We start from the raw sequence: 26,228 nt of genomic DNA, 5'->3' as shown, positions 1-26,228 counted from the left end.
GCACAGTAATACTGTTGTAATGCGGTCACAGGTGTGTGTTTATAGAGTATTTTATATTACTGCTTGTATATATATATAATGGCTTCAAACGCTGCTCAGCCAATCATAATCAAGGACCGGAACTATCGGTTTTATAAAAAGTGACAAAGCAGCATTCTGAGTAAGTATTAATAACTTTAAGAAACACTGCATGCAATAGACTAGGCTGTGCATTACTAGTCCACCTTCCTCCTTCTCTCCCCCTCTTTCTGTCATTTTCTCTCTCAAACACACACACGCAGCTTTATCATCAATTTGTGATTGTAGTTTTGGTCAGTGGATGTGTTTTAGAGTGTTGAAGCTTCACCTTTGAGTTTTTTTCTCTTAGTGGTATCTGTTGCTTTTGTTTACTCCACCAAAACTTTTTTTTTTCTTTTTTGGTCAGAAAGACCAACAAAAGACAGGTGACGCTAAGGTTGTATGCCAAGTGAGCCAAAAATGTAAGGTGTGGGAGAGATTCAGCCAGGTTGTCCTGTCCGATGACACCATTACAGACTATGTTATGGTCTGTATGTATCTGTATCTCTACATTACGGTGGTTTGTGGTCAGGTTGGGTTTGGGTGGTTGATTAACGCATATTTTTGCAAGTTGGGCAGTGTGGATTAGCTCTCATAACGGGTCAGGTGGGTGCAAGTATTAAAAAACCCTGACCTGTGCGTCACTTCTGCTCACTATTGATGTTGTTTATTTTAAAGGGAGTAGTGAATGAGTGAACGAGTTATCGGATCCAGCCTAGAACTAGAATTATAGTTTCTGCTTAAAGAGGACATATTCTGCACATTTCCAGCTCTATATTTATATTCTGGGGCTCTACCAGAATATCTTTGCATGATTTATAGTTAAAAACTCCTTTTTTAACTTATACTGGTCCTTTATGCAGCCCCTCAGTTCAGCCTCTGTCTGAAACAGACCATTTTAGCTCCTGTCTCTTTAAGGTCCCCCTCCCAATGAGCCCACTCTGCTCTGATTGGTCAGCTTCAGGAAGCTTCCTCCAGCTCCAGAGGCTACGTAAACAAGCTATAGTAGCAGGATTTCACTTCTTTTTCTCCTTCTTTACTCCAAATGTCAACTTCTCAAATCCATCCATACATGTTGGAGCTGAATCACATCTGAAATATGAGTGTGGACAATGTGAAGAACACACCTTAGAAACCACCTCAGCAGCCAAGGCTACAGAATGAACGGCTGTTTATGGGCATGTGCGACAAGTTGACGTCAGTTTGTTGGCAATTTAGAAAAAAACATTGCAAATGAAGCAGTCCGAGCAGATTGAAACCCTGACTTTTGACTTGCAGGCAGCATATCTACAGACATTCACCTCAAGTTTTGGAACTTTGACCATGTTTAAAATAGATATTCGACATCATAACAGTATTTAGCTAACAGAAAACCAACATAATAACAGCATAATATGTCCCCTTTAAGTGTTAGAAAGGAGACTATCACTTAACACAGTTTATGCTAGGTGTTAGTATGGAAGTAAAGAAGCTAACATACTATATATAATTGACACAAAAGTTTACCAAAGACTGATGTGTCACTAATTGCTGCCTTTTTACTTTACAGCGGCTCCCTTGAAGCAGGTTGTGCTGCAGAACATAGTGGCTACACTGCCCTCCTTTGGACCAGACCAGAGGGGAAAAGCTGCAGTTGCAGAAGACCAACAATCCTCAGACATTTGGAAAGTACCTGTTAGTGCAGTCATATGTGCTGCACTGGTACGTTTTGCCATGAGATTCTGGTCAAAAAAGAGAGCAGAGAGAAACACCAACTTGGACAAAACTGTCAACGAGGTGATTCATGAGGAGATCGAAAACGGCAACATGCAGCCAAGGAGGGAATCTGATGTTGAATGTCCACATTGAAACACCGAGCACCTCCACACAACCAACTGATAATCTGTACACCGCTGTTAACAAGCTGAAAACTAACGGATGCAGTAATGAGGAGTGTGTGTATTCTCTTGCCGAAAATCCACTGCAGAAAGGAAGTTCTCAGTATTTGAAGTGACTGTCGCTGTTTTCTTGCAAGGTTACAAAATTCAGCCCCTTTATCTGTCGCACTTGGTAGTCTGATAGATAGATCACTGGTGTAGATACTATAGATACAAACAGTCTCAACTCCATTAAGATCTAAATACTGAAACCTGTACTCATTATTAAAGAAATGAATACAAAAAACAAAAAGCTCTAAATACTGTACAGTTGCACTGTTGGTACTTCTTTTGATCCTGGAGTCTGTTTCTTTCCACTGGCCATCAATATTTCTATCAATTATTTTGATTATCCTAGTGAGGGTTGAGGGTGAAACCATTACACCATTGTCAAATTAAAAGCAAAATTATTTGCATTCATGAGAAGACCATGAGATAAAATTTAGAGTCAGTGGTTACAGGGCTGAGTATGTATATTAGGGGTGTGCCCGAACACAAATACATTATTCGGCAAAGCACAAATAGTGGGTTTTATACGAATATTTGTTTCATACAAATATTTTAAAAATGTATTTGTTTTTGGGAAGAAAAAAAAACACATGTCAAATACCAGTTTGCTGGTCGGTTACATCGTTATCTCAGTATCTCTCCTCTGCTCTGCTGTTGCATCTATCAGGGGTAAGTCCGAAGGGACTCTCCATAACCTGTTGTTCCCCTTTTCCTTTCCACAAAGTTAGGTTGTAAAAAATAGGCAATGAATGAAAAGTGCAAAGCAAGAATCGCTTTTGAAGTTCCTCTACATGTTACATGGTGTGCTGTCTCTGTGTTATGGATGTATAAATAGGTAGAGGTCTGCCTGCAATGAGTCAATGAGTAAAGTTTTAACTCAGTAGTCAGCTCAGTAATCTATGATCTGGGAGACTCCAGGTCAAGACCCAGTGTGGGGACCTCCAACGTAAGATGGTTTAAGTCTAAAATTAAAAGCGTAATAAAAACAAAAACAGGATTTTTAAGCCCCTTTCCACTTTTATTCAAATACAAATAATTTTGCTGCCTCAACAAATACAGATACAAATACAAATACTCGGCTCTCTGCACATCCCTAATATATATATATATATATATATATATATATATATATATCTAGGGAATTAGAATTTAGAGGCCAGGGTAACACCTTGAACTGTTTGTCATGTTCCTCAAACCATGCCAGAACAATTTCGGCAGTGTAATGGTGGCCATTTTGGGACATTTTAGACAAGGCTTGTCAGGCAATCAATCAGTCTAAATCAGTCTATAATAGACCTTGTTCACAGCAGATATTTTGACTTATATATAGCAGGAATTGAACAGGTGGAACTGATAACATTAATTATATCACAGTTCCATTAAGGTATCCAAAAGAGCTGTACTGGTGAAACATCATGAACTATACTATTGTAGTGCATTACAAAACTACATGGGATTCAGTCATAATCAGTGTTGTTAATTGCATCCGTGCTTTATCTGTCTTAACATGTCAAAATGTCTGCTGTAAAAAAGGTCAATTTTCCAGGCTGCAGGTACAGTAGGTGAACGTGCACAGAGGTCATTCAGTGTTACGTTGTATGTAGTCACAAAGGAAATTACCTTTAGTCCTCGGACCACAAAATGTGGGTTAATTCTACTTTTCACCTGTGCAGGCTATTTGTTTCAGGGATTTTCAAGGAATCAGCTTCTGTCTAGAAACAAGACAGAGTATGACAGATCATTGCACTGAAGATCAGACGTGGCTCCAGAATTTTCTTGAAACAAGTTTATTTGTTTTGTAAACTGGTAAAGACGGAGGAAATGGCGTCTCTCAGTAATAATGTTTCCTTGGTCAGGAACATTGGTGGTTATCCTGTACATGACAGACAGTCAGTGTGTTCACTGGCATGTATCAACAGTGTTTGCTGCTTGGCAACAGTACAGTAACTTTGGGCTCATTGTTCCTTTGTGTTGTGCTCCATCTAGTGGTCGTTCTGTGTCATAAACAGTCAGTGGCCCACAGAGAACCTTGTTGTTGTTACCGCAGTGCAACAGGAAGTGATGTAAAGGTGGTCAGACATGCAGAAGGCTGTTAGGTCTCTATGACAGACAGCTTTTCACTCCGTTGTACCCCAAATGAACATATAGTTATCTGTTTTAAATAAGGAGATTGTTATGTTAAGGTATTAGAGATGTGACATGAAGACCTGGAGGGAGGAGCAGCCTGGCATTTTAGCTACTCTTGTCTGTCATGTGACCTTCATCATATTTATCTCAGTTGTTTCTCCCAAACACAGGGTCTGAACCATGTTGGCCTGCCAAAGTGCATGATGGGAATGATTTAGGCCTTGTGTTTATGGAGAAACATTTTCGAAGAAGAAGAACTGCAGGGTGACCAAATCAAAATGACGCATATACAGAATATTGAGGTATATGGGACAGGTCGCACCTGTTAAAAATATTTAATGAAACAGAATAAAAATGTAGTAGTCATGATCTTAGGTGACATTAAGCACTGATGGATGTTTTAGTTGAAATACTGGTTACTGTACAGTTGGCATAAAGTTTAGCAATGTGCAACAATAAAAACATATGGATAATTTGCTTCTCTAGAAAACAAACCTCTCAATAGATTGTAGGTCAATTAAGTAAAAAAAAAAAAAATCTGTGCAGAGAGAAAATGTTGAAACATGATGATACAAAGCTGCATATGTAGACTAATAAGTGTTTGGTAAAGAAAGCAGAAAAACATTTGTGATTGTTAGTGAACTGTAACAGAAACACAAACACAGCTTCTCTGTAAACCAGCTTTTATTTTTTGTGTTTGGTGTTCAACAAGTCACTGCTTACTCAGGCCATGTTTTTAAAGCTTTACATTAAAACTACAGGCATAGTTTAGTTTACAGGTTTTTACAATCACATATTTACAGATTTCTTGAAATCATAATCAATCTATTCCGTATTCAAAGAAACAAATTGGCCAAAGTGGACAGAAACTAAACAAACCTAAGACAAAATAATATCGTGTCAGATCGATGGATGACAGTTGAAGAAAACACCAGATCAAAAAAACTGCTCTTTGATGATAAAAAATCAGGAGTCAGAGGTCCAAGCAGCCAAGTGTTCTTTAATGCCGGCAAAAAAGGAGAGCAATTAGTGCATACAAGATGAACCAGGTTGCTCTGAAGGTTCTTGCCTTCAGGGCGTAGTTTTTATACCCTTGGTTCTGCATAGGTCACACCTGTTGTCCATCCTCTTTTATCTTTGGCCAATTACACCATTATATTTTATCTTCGTCGCTCGTTGTTGGTCAAAACTCTTCAAGATAGGTTTTGAGCTGATGTGGATATGTACTGGCATATTCAGTTCTATCTAGTTATGTCCATCTTTTTATATAATTATTGGGGATCATTTTACAGCATTTAAGTTGTCTCCTGGCCTTTATTTAGTTATTCTTGCCACTTTACACCCTTATTTCTTGATCTTCTCCAAAGTGTATTTTTAAAAAAGGTGAAGACTTTAATGCAGACCCAAGCAAAGTGTAATACAATCACACTGATATTTATCCAGTGTATGATTATGATTCTTTTACCATGCTTCTATACTTTCATCATGATTAAATGTGATTTATGAGATTACAGATACATCATCAATAAGATTTTAACACGCTATTTCTTATAAGGTTTATGAATCACCCTGCATAATTTAATATTGTCTGTTAGCACACCATGACTTTCAATGAAAATACACCACAATAAGAAAATCCTTTATACACATATTCTATTAATCAACTGTAGAGCTGCAACTAATGATTATTTTCATTAACAATTAAACTTGTTTTAACCTGTTTTTAAATCATTATTTACTCTATAAAATGTCAGAAAATAGTGAAAATATTCATCACAGTTTCTAAGAGTTCAAGGTGTCTTTGAATGTTTTGTCTGACCAACAGTCCAAAACCCCAAAATATTCAAGTTACCATCATATAGAGCAGAGAGTAGCAGCAAAACCTCACATTTAAAAAGATGGAGCCTGAGAATGTTTGTCTGACAAATAATTTAAATGATTATCAATCAATCAATTCATTTCTGTCGTTCTGTCATTAAGTGTTTCAGCACTTATTACAGCCTGTAAAATATTAACACATATTCTGTGGAGTCATGGTCTCAGCCGAACTCTACAATGAAGCTTTATGACACTGTGAAATATTCACACTTTGATTTCTGTGGTTTCACTTCAAATTGAAAGTTTTGTTTTTTTGGAAACTTTGTGTTTTTGACTAGAAATGAAACTAAAGTTCTGTGGATTTGATCAGATGTTAAAATAGAGATTTAATTTTAGATAGAAATCCTAGTTTGTGTTTTCTCTTAGTTCCCTTAGTACAGATGATCAGAGGGGCGGAGTTTTTACCACCAAAATTAGGAGAGGGACTGAAGAATGGGTAGAGTTTCTCAGTGAAGGAGCAGCCAGTAAAGGAGTAGATAAGAGCTGCAGCATCTACGTCATAAAAGGAGATCAGACCCTCCTTATAATCCACAAACACCCCCACCTTCTGAGGCTGAGACTTCAGAGAGAGATGGACTGAAGGACCAGCGAAAGCTTTGTACTCATTTCGATTTCTCAACCCCAGAGTCCAGTAACCATTCTGAGGTTTCAGTGTGATTCCTCCCTTCCTGTTGATCAACTCCCTGGCCACTCCTAAAGCCCATTCAGTCTTCCTTTTAACCTGAACCTCAAAGTAAAATCTACCTGAAGAGAAACTCTGCTTTCCTAAAACACAGGGACAATCAGAAAATCTCTTTGGGTTGTCTGGGAGATTCTTCCACACATCACCATTATTTACTTGTTTTCCATCATCAGACAGGATGAGTTTAGGATGTGCTGTATTAGGATCAAGAGTCACATCCATTGCATACTGCTGGACCCTCTTCAGCTCAGCCTCAGCGAGCAACTTCTTCATCTCTGTACTGAGCGTCTCCTCAAGCTGAGTCACAGTTCTCACCACAGTCCCCTCATATGATGGTGGACGGACGCTGACCTCTGTCCAGTCTTTGGTGGGTGGAGCAGCTTTCAGGGACGGGAAGTTTTGGAGGAGGTGGAGGTGGTCTTCAGAGTGTGAGAGCTGCTTCACCTCAGAGCTTCTCTTCATCAGCTCAGAGATTTCCTGTTTCAGCTCTTTGATGAAGTCTTCGGCCTGTTTCTCTGTCGTTCTTTGCTTCTCTTCAATCGTCTCAATGAGCTCATTCAGGCTTCTCTCAACAGACTCCTTCAGAGCGGTGAAGACCTGAACACCTTCTGCTTTCTCTCTGTTTGCATCTTTCTTACTGAGGTTGACTGACCATTTGATCTTTCGAATCTTCAGTCGTCTCTTCTGAATCATCTGCTGAATTTCAGCCTCTGTCTTCCCCAGCTCTGCCTTCTTTCCTTCATATTCTTCTTTCAGAGGAACAAACTCATGTGTCTTGTGGTCTAAAACAGAGCAGAGCATGCAGACACATGTCTGGTCGGTCTTACAGAACAGCTCCAGAGGTTTATCGTGCTTCATACATAGCCTGTCTTCCAGGTTCTCCACAGGGTCCATCAGCTGATGTCTTTTCAGACGTGAAGCTGTCAGATGAGGCTCCAGGTGAGTCTCACAGTAGGAGGTCAGACACACCAGACAGGACTTCAGGGCCTTCAGTTTGGTTCCAGTACAGACGTCACAGGGAACTTCTCCTGGTTTGGCAGCTTGTTGCTCTGAGCTGCTGCTGCTGGCTTTCTGTTGAGCTTCCTGTCTGAACTGAGAAACCATCTCAGAGATGAAAGTATTCACCTTCAACTTAGGTCTTGTGTAGAAAACCTCTTTACAGATGGGACACAGGTACTGGTCATTACTGTTCCAGTGTTCAGTGATGCAGTTTTTGCAGAAGTTGTGTCCACATGATGTGGTGACTGGATCAGTGAACACATCCAGACAGATGCAGCACAGAAACTGATCTTCAGATCGCAGACAGCTGGCAGCAGACATATCTACACACTGAGTGTGAAAAACAAAAGACACAATTTATTCAAAATAAATTTAAATTATTTGTTCAAAAAGAAATAAGGATAATTATTGTTGTATCAAGTATAACATGTGATGTTAAGTAAAGTAATATTGAATTATATTTTCGTGTTATTGATCGGGATGGGAACACGTGAACGGAGTCATGAACAACCGTGATCATTGAAGTCGTGCTGGCAGCTCAAACAGTTATCCACAAGGCTGCATGGTGAGTTTAAAGTTGTTGTTTACTTTGATGACGTGTTTTATGTGAGCTGGTTTACACAAACACAGTAAGAGACTGTCATCTGCAGCTCTTTATCTAACAGCTCATTGTGGCTGTTTCTGCTTGTACTATTCTTCCATACAATCTTTAAAATGAACCACTGACAACATAACACAGAATATGTCCAGATCTTGTTGTGTAGACCAACTGTTATTGAAGAATAGCACTGCTAACAAAGCTCTGCTAACATGGTGACAAACACATTTTATTACCTGCAGCTGCTTCACAATAAAAGCTGCTGCTTGTTGGTAGAAAGCTTTTAATGTGAAACAGCTACAGGAAATAGAATGCAGTGTGTCTGTAGGAAGTGGTCAGTAAATAGTAATAAGACCAGGAAGGTTGGAGTGAAGCTGAACTCCAAACCACAGAGATTCAGTTACAAGTTACAAAAGTCCTGAGAACTGACACAGAGAGACTGTTTAAAAAACAATTAAAGTTGTTTCACTGAATCTGTGTAAAAACATCTTTAGTTATATTGTCACTAATTTCACAAGTGTCAGTATGAAATGAAAAGAGTGGAACTTCCTGTCTGCTGTGTTAAAGCTGGTTGTTGAAACATTAAATATGATCAGTTGTACTCACCAGTGTTTGGCAGAGACTCTGCTGTGTTGTTGAGAAAGACTTGATGAACTCAGTTTAATTTTTATTTGGACAGAAGTGGAGAGACTCGACTGCAGCTCTGCTGTCTCTCTGATAAACCTTTAGTTTAATTTCTGCAGAGTGATGTTGTAGCTGTCTTGTCTTTCCAGTGTTGCTCCTCCTTTTATTGTAGCTCTGTTTGTGAGTTTGTTTCCTCCTTTTGATTTACAGGATTATTGTGAAATATCATGGAGCAAAGGTGAGACTGTACCTGACAGGCAGCCAGTTTTCATGTAACTATTAACTTCTTTTTCTCTTTATCTTGAACTGAGTTCAACAAATGTCGTCTGGTCAACGTTGATGTTAAATCAACAGTTATTTCAAAAACACATTTTTTAACTTCTACAAACAGTTTCCAGTTTACTTCACAAAACAAGGTGAAAGACAGTCAACAACAACCAAAAGGATAATTTTATTCAACCACATGCAGATTCGATTTCTATATTTTGCTTCATGTTCTACCTTATTTGTTCCTTTGCTGTAAAGCCGATTAGTTCAGACTGTTTTGTGGTGAACCACCACAGTCCTGACAGGGATAAATGTAGAATCTATCATCTCTGTACTGAGTGATGCTTCACACTGCCAGCACTGTCCTTTGGGAGTTTGGGAGTTGTAGTGTGAACCCTGTTAGCCACAGAGCTAACGTCATGTCAGCAGCTCTGCTGTCAATCTGAGGTTTGGAACATTTAAAGAATTAAAAAGTGTTTGTTAGCAGGAGTTGGATGGTTTGAATCCTCAACCTGTTTTAGTAAATCTTGATGACTGTAATGATCTTCCCTGTTTAAGAAACTTTTATTGCAGTAACAGAAACCTTTTATTAGATAAAACTTTATTATTCATTGGGGGGAAAATTCAAGTTACAGCAAGAAAATATATGAAGTCCTAATTTAATAAAATAAACAAGACTGAAATAAGAAATTAAATTATTTAAAATATTCATTAAAATAATCTACATGCAATATATATTATAATACCTTAAGCTGTGTAAGTGAATGTGCAAATATTTAAGTGAGAAGGATCCTGTAGTGTATAGGTATATACAGCTGTATGCAAAAGTTTGGGCACCTTTAGACAAATAACATATTTTAGTGATTTTCTTTAATTGAAAAGATGTAAACACAGTGTCTCTAGGATATGGAAAAAACAATATTTCCAGCAGACAAAGGTCAAGTTTACTCAACACAGTTTTAAAAGTAGGAGAAGATTCTGTTTTATAAAGGATTACAAGTAAATATCAGCTAATAACTCAAAGTATATAAATTCTGATTGGACTGTCCTAAATGTTAATGGTGAGGGGTGTAACTTAAAAGACGGTTCACAATCTTTCAAGTCTATCTTACAACAGCAGACAGGTGTCCATATAAGCAGTGAAAGAGGTTTTCCTCGCTGTAATCATTCCTCCTGTTCATACTTGATATTAAAAGATCCTTCAAATGTGCTTTCAATGGAAGTGATGGAGGCCAAAATCCACAGTGTGTCCACACAGTCATTTAAAAGTCTCTGTGAAGCTTATACTCAGCTTCATCAGTCTGAGTTAGTCATATCAAGTGGATATCTGACACATTTACAGTCTTTTTAGCATCAAATTCCCTCTTTGTGTTTCCTCGGACAGTGTTTCCCCGTTGAGCTGCGGTGGAAGTATAGTAACAAAAAGAGGGACTTTGGTACTAAAAAGACTGTAACATTGAAAGATATCTACTTGATTTGACTCATTTGGACGCTGAAGCTTCATATTAGCTTCAGATAAACTTTTAAATACATTTTTGCACAGAAGGAGGACTGTGGAGGGATCTTCTAATGGTCAGTATGAACAGGAGGAACAGGAGGAATGATTACAGCAAGAAAAACATGTTTAATGTTCATTTGGGTTCCTGACTGTTGGTTTAAGACACTTGAAAAATATTGAACCCATCCTTTAAAAACTACAGAGGTCTGCTGTTTTATGAAATTATTGAGCCTTTAAATATATATATATATATATATATATATATATATATATATATATATATATATATATATATATATATATATATGCATTTATATAAACTTGGTTTATTCCTTATCTTGGTGGGACAGTTGCCACTTCAGGCTTTATTTCAACACTTCTGTTTTCTAGCTCCTCATTTTTTCCGTTGTTGGCAGAGTTTCCTGTATCAAACCAGATCTGGTGCTTGTTGTTCATTATCACCCACACTGACACATCAGTCCAGCCTAAAATAGACAAATCTCTGTCCGTGTTTGGAGTCCTTTGTTTTCACTTCCTCTTTCTTAGGCACAAGCTGCAGTCCTTTACATGCAGACAAGGTTTCAGAACAGTGTGGACATCGTTGTCATTAGTGTGAGGGGAAAAGTGTTGACTGATTGTAAAAGCAACTTATTTCACAAAAATGAACATGTTATTTTACATATTTCCCAAAATGTTGAAGAGTTCCTTTAACTACTGCAGACTAAAGAGAGTGAAGTGCTTTCCATGTTTTGCTCAGTATAAAAGTGTCTGGTTGATATATTATTGATCTTTTCCAGGTGCCATCGTGGCCCAAGAGTCTGCATTAGGCTGTAACTTTTCATTAGAGCTACATTTCAGTGGGCAACACTTTTAAACCGCAGAAGAACTTTCCTGTTACTGTCAGGACTCGATAGCATGTTCTGCAGGAGTTTCAGGGTTATTGTTTTGTTAAACTATTTTTTTTTCAATTCAATTCAGTTTTATTTATGCAGCTCAAGAAAGAAACCTCAAGCCGATTGTGTGGAAAAGCCTCATGACTCACAGGTGAGACAGATGTTCTGTTGCAACAAACTGAGAGTTGACTAGTTATGTGCAAACATGTGTTCATCAACGTCCTCTGAGCGGCTCTTATTTATTTCATTTTTTTCTCAATTTTTGCTGACAAGCATTAACTGTCGTAGTGTTTTTGCACTGCATTTCCCAGAGTTCACCTGTCTTTTAAACAGTCTGGGTAGGATTAATGTGTTGTTCCTTGAATTTTCTATTCAAGATGTTTGAGTTTCTGTTGATATTTTTACAGTTGCTTACAGTTTACAGAAACAGTAAAGAACTATCTAGTCAGCTTTTATCCATCAGATTCAGGAGTAGAGGTGACATTATTATATGTGTAACTGTTGTGAATTTATCCTTTAAGATGTTTTTTGTCTTCTTAATTAACCCTAACATAAATGAACCTGGGATGGCCGCTGGAGAGAAATAAGGACATCATGACAGATCCTCAAAGGTTGTTCCTGTGTTAGATTGGATGGGCCAGAAGGATGATTTGTGAAACTCTTGCAAGATTTGTACCCTAACCTTAACCTTCACCTCACCCAACCCAGTCACCAGAAGAAAACGTTGGCATTGAACGTTTCTGCAAACCACAGAAACGTTGAATATATAAGTTTCAACACGTGAACTACGTATCATATTAACATTTCTACCCGTTGAATAATGATGTTTTATGGTGTGACAACGCTGTGGTTAAGGTCTGGTTAGGTTTAGGCACAAAGACCACTTGGTTAGGGTTAGGGAAAGATCATAGTTTAAAAAATAAAATAAAAATGGCCGATGTCAGTTTTCTCGCCAGAAAAACGGCTGCAAAAGTCCTGACGTCTCGCTAAAAACATCCGCTTTTGTCGGTTGAAACGGGAAATGGACATTGGTTTCGGTTTCGAGGTGGTCTCGAACCGTGTTCTCTGCTGATTTACAACTTGCTGCCAACAATAAACTTACTAACCGTCCACCTGCCCCTCCTCCTCCTATATAGGAAAGATCAGCTCATATAGATCACATGTGAACTACGTCACTTTAGAAATGTTGAGATGACACGTATTTTGGAAATGTTGATATAATACATTTTATTGAAATGTTAATATGCTACGTATTTCATGTGTTGAAACGTAGATACAATGCCAACGTTTTATTCTGGCAAACAGGCTGCCCCACCCTAACCCTAACCACACTCGCAAGAGTTTGCCTCCGGCCCATCCAATCTAGCATTTACTCTCCCCAAGAGTGAAGCCAAAACATCTGGATTGCCCCCTGGTGGCCGGCTGCAGTATAGGTCATAAGTCCCGCCCCCTCCATGTTAGCAGGTGGGACATGAGCCAAACTAAAAAATCAAAGTGCACGTCAAGTAAATTTTTCCCAAAGATGGTTTCTGTCATTTTAGGTAGCTCTTATCACGCTAATGTTTGTCGAAGTATTCATTTTTCTGATAAGTTTGTTTTTAATTAGTTATTTGATGATATAAAAAGGGGGTGTGACGTCATGATTGACAGCTGTGACAGCCACTCTCAAACGTTTTCTCAAGCGTTTCCCGTGGGCCGTCATTATCCCATCGTCCAACTCTACTGTGCAGACTCTGGCTCCAAATGACGTTACACAAGCAAGATGGCCGCTCCCGGAAAGGAGATATTTTGGCTTCATTTTTGCGTAGCGACAGGAAGCGGAGACGCATCATCCATATTTATACACAATCAATGTGATAAACTATAAACTAAATCCTAATATTCCCAGTGGATGGAATATTAATTTACTTTTCTTTTGCATATTTTCTGGAAATTTAGTTAAAATTTGCACTATAAATTTGGACCCAACTTGACCTTGTATGGTAGCTTCATCCCAAACCATCTGTTCCACAGTTAAAAAGTGCAAAAGAAATGGAGAAACTGGTCCAATCCATGCGAGCTATTGACTAAAACTTGACATGTAAATTAGCACAGATTTAAGCAGCAGAGAAAACCCCAAAGCTTTTTGTTGCATGTTTAAAATCCCCCCTGAGATGACAGATAAAAATGCTCAGAGAATGCCAGACTTAACAAAAAAAACCCAAAGCCTTCTTTTAAAATACATTTATTTGTAAAATATAAGTAATTGGATGTATGCACAGTAATATGTAGACACCAAAAGCCATTGGCACAAGTTTCATTTCTGCCAGTCACATTTATTAGTCACAAGTTCCTCTAAGATAAAAACAGTGTGTGTGTGTGTTTCATCCTGCATACATACATAACGAGGTTCACAGGTTGCAGAGATGTTTCTTTACCTCTACTGTGTCCTTGCTGGATTCCTCTGTCACAGCTTTTCTGGTAAGAAAATCTAGTTTGTTAGCCTTTTATTGACATCACATTTATAGAGCTTTGGTTTTTGCTTTAGGCCATTCATTTACCTTTTAATTATCTAGTCAGGTACACAAATCTTTTTATTATAAAGACATTTTTCTGATTACTTTTTTTTAAAGATATGTGTTTGGACATTTTTTGTCTTATTCGACGGTTCATAGTAGAGAAGCAGACAGGAAACAAAGGGAAGAGAGATGGCTATGTTTTGCAACGAACATTACCAGGCTGAGTCAAACCAGGGACGTTGCTGCTATGTAGAAATAGCTGCAACCATTCGGCTACTACAGCGTCTCTAGTTCTCTGATTATTTCCATAAACATATAAAAAAGACAAACAAAAATAATATGTGAGTAATAAAAAAGATTGATGTAGAAGTCCTTTTAAACCCATAACATCTACAATTGCTCAAATATTGACAGTAATTTTCATAAGCAGAGTCTCTGTATATATGTTGACGTATTCAAAAAATTATTCTTCTGACAAAAGTCTGAATTAAGTCTGATCCACTACTTTGTATAATAGGTGTTTGTCGACAACATACTGTGATAAGTGGGTGTCTATATCTGTAGCCAAAGAGTTCATGTTCTGTAAATATAGAGACAGTTTCGCTTCATCCATTCAAGACTACTGCACTTTTTAAAATGACTAAATTTGAAGGAGTCATTTACATTAATATAATTACTTAATAGGCGCTCTGAACTCTGACCTGGAAGTTAAGGTATAATACTATAGCCCCCTTTCTTAGCAACTGTGTCCGAAAAGCATAACAAATCAAATTGTCTAATATAATGAATACATGTAAATGTTTGATTTGTTGTTTATATAAGATGTGAGTATCATGTATGTTGAAAAATTTACAAAAAATATGAGACCTGCTTATGTTTTTCTGCTTATTTCTGGGTGCTAAAAGGCAGTTGCTCAGATTTGTTGTTGTGGTTCTGTATGGCAGTTACTTTTTACCAAGTTGGTAAACAGCCCCTACCTTCATCATGCTATCTGTGCTATTCTGAGTATTTCATTGAGTGACTGACTGATTGGTTGATTGGTTGATTGATTGATTGATTGAGTGACACCACTCTCTGTCCTTAGTTAGCATAGAGCTATTTCTGAACAACAGTCCATTCTTTCAGAACTTCTCAACAGCTTGCTAGTTTCCCCTACTTTACGTTAGCTAAATGGCTCACTGACCGGGCAATTTTAAGAATGCCTCCTCTAAGGGTACAAAGAAAACTACGTAATTCAAACAGGATTATAGACTTTTGAATTCAAAATTGGTTTAATTGAACGTTTGAATAATTTTCAATAATATATGTGGCTGGAAGCGTGGAAACTGCTAGCCTGGCTCTCTCTAAGGTTCAAAAATATGTCCACCATCAACTTTAAAGCTAATTAACAGCTTGTATCTTATTTGCTTGTTTGTGAACATAATTCAAAAATATCAGTTTGTGTTTTTTGGGGGCAACTTGTGTCACTGCTTCATGTTGAATCACAGCACTTTACAATTTTCATCTATTTTACGTTAGCAAAGAGAACAATAGCATGATACCAATATCGAATACTACAAATGCTAGACTGTAGATTTTGAATTTATTACAGTTTGAACATTACATTTTTTTCAGCCCCTCAGTTCAGCCTCTGTCTGAAACAGGCCGTTTTAGCTCCTGTCTCTTTAAGGCCCCGCCTCCTGATGAGCCCACTCTGTTCTGATTGGTCAGCTTTCAGGAAGCGTCCTCCGACTCCGGAGGCTACGTAAACAAACTATAGTAACAAGATTTCACTTCTTTTTCTCCTTCTTTACTCCAAATGTCAACTTCTCAAATCCATCCGTACATGTTGCATGTTGTAAAAAAAAGACAAGTTGCAACTGAAGCGTTCAGAGCAGGTTGAAGCCCTGACTTTTGACTTGCAGGCAGCATTTCTGCATACCTCAAGTTTTGGAACTTTGAGCATGTTTAACATACACCATCATAACAGGATATAAACAACAGAAAACCAGCATAATAAAAGCATAATATGCTAGGTGCTAGTATGAAAGTAAAGAACATATAACATATAGATAATTGGGAGAAAAGTTGACCAAAAGCTAAATGTGTTACTAATTGCTGCCTTTTTACTTTACAGCGACTCCATCGAAGCGGGTGCTGCAGAACACAGTGGCTACGCTGCCCTGTCCTCATCCTGAGGGAGATGTGACATGGAGCCGCTACATAAATGGCGAGAAGGTGACCCTTGTCACAATCAAAAATGGCCGAGAGATCATCACAGACAAACGTTATGGCTCCCTTGCAGATCATTCGCTGGTTATAACTAACGTCAAAAGCGACGATTCTGCAATGTATTACTGTAATCGCAAAGAGATATATCTGCACGTGATCACAGATCCCAGCATGGTGGTTCCCAATGCTCAGCCAGAAGGTGTAAATGTACCAGTCACACCAATAAATGACATACAGGGTTTTGGTCTTGCACCAGACCAGAGGGGAAAAGCTGCAGACACAGAATCCTCAGACATTTGGAAAGTACCTGTTGGTGCAGTCATAGGTGCTGCATTGATGCTTCTGGCCATGTTAACCCTGAGATTCTGCACAAAAAAGAGAGCAGAGAGAAGCACCAACTTGGACAAAACTGTCACCGAGGTGATTTATGAGGAGATCGAAAACGACAACATGCAGCCAAGGAGGGAATCTGATGTTGAATATCCGCACTACTGGACAAGCATCATTGAAACTCCAAGCACCTCCACAACACCGACTGATAATCTGTACACCGCTGTTAACAAGCTGAAAACTAACGGATGCGGTGATGAGTGTGTGTATTCTCTTGCCCAATATCCAGTGCAGAAAGGAAGTTCTCAGTATTAGTGCTGACTGTCCCTGTTTTCTTGCAACATTACGAAATTCAGCCCCTTTATCTGTAACACTTGGTAGACTGATAGATAAAAATAGACCCTGTTTACACTCCAAGTGCTGAGCTGTACAAATTCCCGTTTTTAGGTTTTTTCTTCTTTATTGCTCATTTTGGTTGTTTTTTTCATCAAAGGTCACGAGTGTAGATACTGCAGATACAAATAGTCTCAACTCCACTAAGATCTAAATACTGTACTACTACGATCCTGGACTCTGTTTCCTTCCACTGGCTCTGTTGTGCATTTTATTTTTGATGATTAACATTTTTTATGCCAGTAACAACAATATTAAACATATATTTTGTGTTGAGGCAAAGTGGCTTTACAAGCATCAAGCTGACTCCAATTATCCACATTAACAATTATCACGCTAACAACAAAAAAAAACAGAAACGTGTGCCTCCAGTGTTACGCCATGCATGAACTTATTAATATTAATTGTCTGCCTACAGGTGTTTCTCTTAAAGTGGCGGTACCTGGTTGCCAGAGTGAATTAGATGTACGATATGTCATTTCTGCCGCTAATCAAAGCAACAACAAAAGACGGAGTTTGATGACGTCGTGAAGTAGCGTGGGATCATGGGAGTTGTCTTCATTCTTGATTGTTCAGGATGTTTTTACCGGGAGCCGAATTATCTGCAGAGGTCTCCTCCTCTGCAGAACATACAGACCTGGTGATTAAAACCGGTAAAAACACTGAATAAAGCAGTTTCACGTTAGAAATCAGTGTTTCCCTGCCGGGCGGGCACAGGACATCTGGTAGGGGCTGTTAGCTGAGCTGCTTCTAACGTTTGCTTGTTTCTCTGATAACTTGAGACATGTGATGACTAAATTCCTTCATCCGGTTAATAGTTAAAAACAACCAAGATCTGAAAAGTGAATCCTAAAAATGTGGCTTAAGACTAGATAAAAAGTCAATTTATGACAGTGTCTGGTGGACAGTCACAATGCTGACGCAAAGAAGGTATGACGCCATTGACAGGCGACCAAATGAAACAGACCATTACCTTGATTAAAATGATTGTGACAACAAAAATCAGTTTTTGTCAGGATGTGATATATTGAGTCTAGTATTCCTAAAATGGATCATGTTTTGGCAAGTTATACTGAAGCAGTTGAGAAAAAAGAAAATGTAAGTTTGTGGTAAAAGGTACATTTTATGTGTGTAATAAAACATCAGTGTTGTTTTTGTTTTTATCAGATTAGTTTTGTTGATTTTATTAGATCTGCTTTAAATGTTAAGGTTTTTTCATCATGGGTCTCATTTTCATTTTGTGTTATTGTGACAATTCTCCCTTAAATGTAGAGTTTTAGGAGGGTAGTTCTCAGTAAATTCATTCATTCATTTATCGTAACTGTGAGGTTTATTCAATGTCTTTGCTGTTAGAGAATTTATGACCGATGATGATTACCAACAAAATTGTCGGTCCAATCACAATGTAAATATGGATCCAGACGAGATTGTACTGCTCTACATGTGTTTTGATCTACACAAATAAAAGTACTATATGTGTGCAATGAAGTGTATGACTTTTTCATGATATAGCTTCTTCTTTGTTTTTTGTACACTTTGTGTCCGTGATATCATAGACACAAAATGGATTTCTTGATAAATATCAAGTTAATAAAGTTACTGCACTTGACATCGCAAAACAAGAAAGCTGCTGGGTAGAAAATGTGACATTTATGTGCTTTTAAAAAGTTGAATTAGATAATATAATACAAACAATATTTTTTTAAATTTATATTTGTGTGTAACAATATTTTCCTTACTAGTCGTCCCCCTGGCTGTGTTGAGCTTTTGTTATGTTTAGTTTCATATAAATGCACTAATTTGAAGTACTTTTTAAATGTCTTAATTGATTTTAAAACTTGATTAGATATAGTATTTAATTATTTATTTATATATTTTTAAAAAAAAATCTAACATTATCACAGTTTCCAGCATACTAGAGCTTCAACTAACAATTATTTTCATGATCAATTCATCTGTCAACTATTTTCTCGATTAGTTGTTTGGTCTATAAAATGTCGATTAATGTTTCCTAAAGTCCGAGATGACGTCTTCAAATGTCTTGTTTTGTCCACAACCCAAAGATATTCAGTTTAGAGACTAAAGAAACCAGAAAATATTCACATTTGCTGGAACCAGATAATTTGGACTTTTTTTCTTAGAAAACGACTCGTATATTAATGAAGAATGAATAATGGAGATTCATTTAATGTGAGTAATAATTTAATTTACTGTGTCAATGTCAATGATGCAAAATTTCATTCAATAAAGATTCACTTGAAGAAAAAAAAACTGTGTCAGGCGTCACATGATCGTGTTGCCATGACAGCGCCTCTTGTTTACATTAGCCATGTAGCAGTGGATCTGTGTGTAGCCAGATTAGCTAAAAGTTTTACATTCACAGCTCATCGTCGCTACAGACGTGTTTGAGTCCCCGCAGTGTTTCACGATGGTGAGTAAACTGTAGTTTTAATCATAATAACGGTGCACAGTGTTGTTAGCATGTGGTAGCTTAGCATCAGAGAGACACCAGCTGACGGTAAAACTGTTAAAATTTTCCAAATGTTTATTTCCTTTCTGTCCAGCCTCCGAAGACTAAAAGCAAGAAGGCTGTGAAGGGGAAGTCCTCCGCGGTGGTGGACGGTCTTTCAACGGATGAGATGTCAAAGGATCAGGTCAGAGCTGCTGGAGGATAACAGCTAACAGCTAGCAGCTAACAGCTAACAGCTAACAGCTAGCCTCAGTTAGCCTCAAAACAATCACACTGTTCAATGAGCTACGACGCAGAAGTTAAGGGGAAAGGTAGCATTAATATAAAATAAATAAAGGTGTAAAAAAAATGTTAGGCATCGTAGCAGAAAGCCTTAACTCTGTTTAAGCCCACTTTCACATTTGTGAAACCTTTATTTTGCCTATGAAAACAGCAAAAAAAGGGCGATTTCACTGCTTTTTCCCTTTCTGTGGGAGTCAGTCAGTCCTCCCTGTCTCACCTGCAGCGGTGAGACCACATCACCCTGCTGGTGTACTGGCCTCACTCCACTGGTTACCAGAGAACTGATTTTAAGATAACATCTACATCTCTTTCAAGTATATTTTATTATATATAGTCAACATAAAATCACAAATATGGTGCCATTACTCACACTCCTCCACACAGCCCCCTTCCCACTACAAAACACAAAAAGGTGCAGATATACGTACACACATCCAAACCCTGTATACATACACACGCAATAAATACAATAAATACCATAAATAAGATTGAGTAGGAGCCTACATTTAGAAACATTAACTACCTCCCAAAAAACCAAAAGAACCCTAAATTTATATAGCAAGTTTATCTTTTACAACATGCCTTATCCTTTCAGTGTGTTGTATGTCAGTATGTTCATTCATCTAATTAACACACATCTACATCTCTGATCTCCTCAGTCCATATTCCACATCCAGACCCCTCAGATCCTCTAAATCAGTCACTTCTCTCTGTTTAACGTCAAAATCAAAAGGTGACTGAGCTTTTTCCATCATCGCTGCTCCTAGACTGGAGCAGTTTGTCAGAACAGTCACCGTCAGATCCTCCTTTATAGAATCACCTTTGAGTCTGTCTCATTTTTAACAGCATGATGAAATTGTTAACTTTGTCTATTACAGTTACTTATCAATTTATTTAGTTCTGTTTTAATTATTTAACTGTATTTTACATTTTCCTGTAAAGCTCTTTGGTCACATCCTGTTGTTTTTAAATGTGCTCTATAAATACATTTTGACTCGACTTGTTCAGTAGATAAAATGCAGAAATAAAGTGTGACTGATTCCTCGGCTCAGCTGAGCTGCACGCCGCTGACGTTACGTGTCTGTGACCCGCAGCTGGAGGAGCACATCGTGCGTCTGAGGGAGGAGCTGGACAGGGAGCGCGAGGAGAGGAGCTACTTCCAGCTGGAGAGGGACAAGATCCAGGCATTCTGGGAAATCTCCAAGAGGAACCTGGAGGAGACGAAGGCCGAGCTGAGGAACAGACGCAGGGAGAGAGAGGAGGCCGAGGAGCGCCACCGAGTGGAGATCACTGTGAGCTACACACACACACACACACACACTTCAGAGGTTTATTCATTTTAGAAAGCCACAAATTATCTGTTGACAAATTTATTCATTTGTATTATTTTTTTAATTATAATCGTTTCGTCAATAAAATGTCAATATTGAAAAATGGCCAGTATAATAATTTCTCACAGCCCAAATGCTACTAATGTCTTGTTTTTGTCTGACCAACAGTCCAAAACCCAAAGAAAGACATTCAGTTTACTATCATGTATCACATGTGACAAAAGATTCAAACATTTGAGAAGCTGCAACCAACAAACCACAAAGACTGAAATGATTTTTGATCATCAAAATAGTTGCCAATTCATTTTCTGTCGATGGACTAATTGATTTATCGACTGATCGTTTCAGTTCTAACCAAAAATTATACACTATAAAAATCCTAAAAAGTAAAAAAATTGTACATCTTCAATCAACAGACGGTTTTGTTACCATGGAGACGTGTGTTAACCTGTGGGTCCGGTGGCTATCTTTAGTGTCTAACTTGCATCAGAGTACCTGGAGATTTCTCTTTTGTTGTCACTTTTCACAGTTTTGAAGCTGAATTTTTTCGGTTCTGACACAAAGATACAAACAAAGCTACCACAAAGTTACTTCTAGAGAGACGGGTCAATGAAACTAAAAGATTAAGCTGTGAAAGTGGGAAAAAAGTGACAACAAAAGAGAAATCCTGAATAGTGAAAGAAAAGTGAACAATATTGTAGAACTTTTGTTTAGTTTTATTGAACTTTTTTTTTTTTTTTTTTTGGCTTCAAATTATTTTTATTCACTTTCTTTTTTTTTTGTTTGTTTCACTTATTATGAAACAAATCTAATCCCATAATTTCAGGCCTCTGAAAATATTTCAAATGAAAAATCAGCTCAAGACTGAAAACAGACACTGATTTGTTTTAAGGGGTCAGAAGCTGAAAAGGAGGCAAATATTGTCATTCAAAGCTGGATGATTAGGTTAAAATTAATATATTATTCTCATTAATATCAACACATTTTATTTATCTTAAGGATTTTAATATATTTATTGCAGGCAATATGCTGTAATCCCTGTAATCAATATATGAAACTGTTCAACTTTTGTTAAATAACATCACAGAATCCTTCATGTGTTCAGTTCAGTTTCTTAGTTTTGTTGTCGTTAAGTTAGAAAAGGTTCAATCACGTCCTCGTTGTATAATTTCCACCTGAAGTTGAATGAATTTCTAATCACAACATTTGATGGTCGGAGTTCAGGTGTACAAGCAGAAGCTGAAGCACGTCCTGTCCGAACACCACGACATCGTCTCCGAGCTGAAGATGAACGGCGTCGCCTCGACCGCGCTGACCCGCAACCGGCAAACCCAGTCAGAGCTCAAGCTGCGCAGAGACGTTCACGGCCTGCAGGCGGACGTCAGGGAGAAGGAGCGCCACAACGACAACTGCGTCAAGGAGCTTGAGCTGGTGAGTTTTGTTTGTTTGTGTGTTTCGTTTTTTTTTTTTTTACACTTTTGGTTCTGCAGTTTTTCTCCTGTTTTATTTCTGTAGCAAAAAGGTTTCATCATCTGATTCTCAACAGAAACATCAGGTGGAGTTAATGGAGCTGACAAACGACTACGACACGAGAGTCAGAGGTGAATAAACCAGATTTACATTTCTGAGTTGAATTATTCTAAACCAGAAGAAGTACTCAGATCCTTTACTGCAGTAAAAGTTCTAATACAGCAATATAAAAATACTCCATTACAAGTAAAATCCTCCTACAGTAAAAGTACATAAGTATTATGAGCTTGATGTAGTTAAAGTATTGCAGTAAAAGTACATAAGTATTATGAGCTTGATGTAGTTAAAGTATTGCAGTAAAAGTACATAAGTATTATGAGCTTGATGTAGTTAAAGTATTGCAGTAAAAGTAGTGGTTTGGTCCCTCTGACTGATATATTATTATATATGACATCATTAGATTATTAATAGTGAAGCATCAGTGTTAGAGCAGCATGTTACTGTTGTAGCTGCTGGAGGTGGAGCTAGTTTACACTACTTTATATACAGTTAGCTAGTTTAGTCCAGTGGTTCCCAACCTAGGGTCGGGCCCCTCCAAAGGGTCAGCAGATAAATGTGAGGGGTGGTGAGATGATTAATGGGAGAGGAAAGAAGAAAAAACAAAGTTCTGATACACAAATCTGTTTTCAGTTTTTGGACTTTTTCTCTAATCTTTGATTTTTGCTGAAATATTGGATCATTTGAACATTTATTGAAATGAAAGCATGTGAGAAGTTTAGAGGGAAAAATCACTATTTGGTGGAGCTGTTAACAACTCATAGACATGTGAAATGTGACCCCGACTACACACTGCTTTTTGTAAGACGTCAAAAGACAAAAAGGTTGGAAACCACTGGTTTCATCTTTAACAATGTGTTGTATTTTAAAAGCTTGTTATATTATCCATTGTGTCAAATCTTCATCTGAAAAGTAACTAAAGCTGTCAAATAAATGTAGTGGAGTAGAAAGTACAATATTTCCCTCTGAAATGTAGAAAGTAGCATCACATGGAAATACTCAAGTAAAGTACAAATACCTCAAAACTGTACTTGAGTAAACGTACTTAGTTACTTTCCATAAACATGTTCAACCTGTTCTTATTCAAATAGAAATCGAGATCAAATATCACAAGAAAATGCAGACGATGGCCGAGGCGGAGAACAAAAAGAGACGAGCTGAGGTCGTCGAGATCGAGGAGCAAATGAGAGAACGCATCGTGACTCTGATGGAGGACCACGACAAGAAGTACAGGAGCGCTGAGGAGTATTACTCTTCTCTTCAAAACAAACTGCTGGTAGACCAGAAGGAGCTGAGGGTGAGAGACGTTACAGACTCAGCGCAGGCTGCGTAATCTTTAGCCTCCGTCTGACTGTTTCTTGCTGAAATGCACCTTGGGAGTCGTAGTTTTTACGTACACAGGCTTCGACTTTTGATCAAAGAATCAGATATTTTCCAACAAGTCTCAAAGTTCCTCCAGAGACACAGAAGACATTATACATTATATTTCCATGATGAATAAAAAGACTTTGTCAAATTGGTGGCGTGTCCCTTTAAATCCCACTGAAAGTATTGGAGATGCTCATAAAAACTGAAAGATTTCCCAGCAGGCTCTCGTCTGACGTGTTCTGGGTGTTCTGTCGTTCGGCAGGAGGAATTCGCAGAGGTGAAGCAGCAGCAGGTGCGAACGGACAGACAGCTGTCGGCAGCTCGGCGGGAGAACAAACGTCTGCAAGAGTGTCTGCGGGAAGCCGAGCAGAAGCTGCCGAAGCTCCGCAAGCAGCTGGAGGAACACAACCAGGCCAGAACCGAGCGAGCGGTGAGTCCGCCGCACAGCTGCTTCTTCTCTGTACAACATCACAGGTTCAGCAGCTTATTTCAGAAGCAGAAACAGGTTCACTGCTGATGTTGTGGTGCAGATCAATCAAAAAATAGAAGGTAAGAGAAAACACAAGTGCCACAAACGACAGGTGAAGAATATAAATAACATGTAACAATAAAAATAAGTAAAAATATTCTCAGTGAAAAGAGCTGTTATACAATTTTACCACCAGTTTGTGTTTTCTTTTCTGTTGTGAAGTAATTAAGTGTGACAGCTGAAAGTTGATCTAGTGAACGTTTATAAAGGACAGTTTAGATAAATATATTAAAACTTAAAAAAAAAATTTAAAAAAAATCAGGTCCCACACACTGTCAATACATGCACATCTGTGTGTTTCAGTCAATATCTCAATATAACTTCATATTTTTTGGAATTGACCAAAATGTATCTGTTGTGTCAAAAACTGTTAAATACTCGCTCAGATTTGTGCTGTTCTTTACCTCGTTAATCAGTTTTTACCAGTTTTTTATTGTATTTTATTTAGACAAAGTTCTCATGTGGCTGCTGGTGTTTTAACAACATTTGTGAACTTTGACTTTTTTTGGTTAATTTACAAAACAAACATCTTAATTTCTCAAAGTCAGGCGTTGTAAAAGATGTGGTTTCAGTATTGACAGCTGCTGCTGTGTCTTGACAGATGAGCAGAGCTCGTATGAGGGTTGTGGAGCAGGAGCTGAGAGATCTGTCCATTCAGCACGAGCTGCTGCTTCAGGCTTTCGAAAAGGTAACTAGAGTCTCTCCTCGGTGCGTACAGCTGTCGGAGCAGAACGCCGTCTGCCGTGCTGTTGATGTGAATGTTTTTTTCCGGCAGGTTCAGCGGGAGCGTGACGAGCTGCTGCAGAAGCAGACGCAGCTCATTCTGGACGTTCAGCAGAAGAGCGGGCTGAAGGAGCTGCTGCTGGAGAGGAAGCTGGCCGCTCTGACAGAAACTCTGGAGAAGAAGGAGGCTCAGCTCTACGCCGCGCTCTCTGCCTCCAACGTCGACCAAACAGCCGGCAGCGCCGCAATCAAACTCGAGGTACGATGTTATATTCATGTTTCCATCAGAGTCCAACAGTTTAAAGAACCAAACAGTCAACCACCAGCCTCTTAGTTTCAAGGACTCTGAGCTTTTCTCCAACGCAACATCAGGACAAAATCATCACATGTACACAACAAATATTACAATCTTTACTGATCACATTGCTGCTCCAGAGGATGAACTTTCCTCTAGTGTCATTTTTAACCACAATACTTCCACATTTCTAAAGAAGTGTTGAGACTAAATGTAAGGCCAATTTTCTCTACTCGTGTTAGAAATGAACAAATCTCTGAAAATGTTTTTAATTTGTAGGAAATACTGGAGTCAAAAAGAGTCGCCATCAAGGCCTTACAGGACGACTTGGCCCGAGACAGTCAGGTCAGTCATCATTCACTCAGAGTGTTTTCATGTGTTTGTGTTTCAGTTTTATATGTTGGGTTAAACATGTGATCTGCAGGAGTACGACAACCTGCTGCACACCTGTAAGGAGAGGCTGAAGGATCTTGGCGTCCCGCTGTACGACTTCCCCTTCAGTCCTGCAGAGCAGATCTTGAATGGACAAAAACCTGCAGGATCCTCCAAACACTGAACTCATACTCACCTGGATACCTGGATACCTCTCTACCTCCATCTCATTTGATTTCTGATTGTTTGTAAAGAAAAGTTGCATCATGCTGCTAAACAACAATAAACAATATCTTTGTCATACTACTTCTGAACGAGGCATTCACATGACATTTGTTACTTCTTCAGGAC

At 38.3% G+C, this 26,228-nt stretch overlaps 2 protein-coding genes and 1 long non-coding RNA gene across 3 annotated transcripts; 2 read left to right on the top strand and 1 right to left on the bottom strand.

Annotated features, from left to right (window-relative positions):
* Positions 1-4,739: 4,739 nt before the first annotated feature.
* Positions 4,740-8,480, bottom strand: LOC137180342 (E3 ubiquitin-protein ligase TRIM39-like). The gene has a single exon (XM_067585670.1). It carries the CDS (start codon positions 7,987-7,989, stop codon positions 6,301-6,303), a length of 1,689 nt encoding a protein of 562 aa, XP_067441771.1. The 5' UTR covers positions 7,990-8,480; the 3' UTR covers positions 4,740-6,300.
* A 5,249-nt stretch (positions 8,481-13,729) lies between these two features.
* On the top strand, positions 13,730-18,468 carry LOC137180341 (uncharacterized). The gene is made up of 2 exons (XR_010927949.1): positions 13,730-14,008; positions 16,163-18,468. It is a non-coding gene; the product is annotated as an uncharacterized lncRNA (long non-coding RNA).
* A 783-nt stretch (positions 18,469-19,251) lies between these two features.
* Positions 19,252-26,183, top strand: LOC137180340 (dynein regulatory complex subunit 4-like). The gene is made up of 11 exons (XM_067585668.1): positions 19,252-19,411; positions 19,545-19,634; positions 20,827-21,024; positions 22,288-22,494; positions 22,610-22,664; positions 23,682-23,887; positions 24,221-24,388; positions 25,089-25,175; positions 25,263-25,469; positions 25,785-25,850; positions 25,930-26,183. The coding sequence occupies exons 1-11, from the start codon at positions 19,409-19,411 to the stop codon at positions 26,059-26,061; spliced, it is 1,419 nt and encodes a 472-aa protein (XP_067441769.1). The 5' UTR covers positions 19,252-19,408; the 3' UTR covers positions 26,062-26,183.
* The last annotated feature ends 45 nt before the right edge of the window (positions 26,184-26,228 follow it).

Source organism: Thunnus thynnus, chromosome 3 (genome assembly GCF_963924715.1).
Source record: "Thunnus thynnus chromosome 3, fThuThy2.1, whole genome shotgun sequence".
NCBI classification, from domain to species: domain Eukaryota; kingdom Metazoa; phylum Chordata; class Actinopteri; order Scombriformes; family Scombridae; genus Thunnus; species Thunnus thynnus.
This window is presented reverse-complemented; position numbering and strand designations above follow the sequence as displayed.

Bases quoted from the DNA above. Each gene is read 5' to 3' on its own strand.
- LOC137180340 (XM_067585668.1), top strand. The intron at 21,025-22,287 runs GTGAGCTACACA...GTCGGAGTTCAG, and splicing joins GCCACCGAGTGGAGATCACT to GTGTACAAGCAGAAGCTGAA. The intron at 22,665-23,681 runs GTGAATAAACCA...TTATTCAAATAG, and splicing joins CTACGACACGAGAGTCAGAG to AAATCGAGATCAAATATCAC.
- LOC137180342 (XM_067585670.1), bottom strand. From the start codon at position 7,989: ATGTCTGCTGCCAGCTGTCTGCGATCTGAAGATCAGTTTCTGTGCTGC.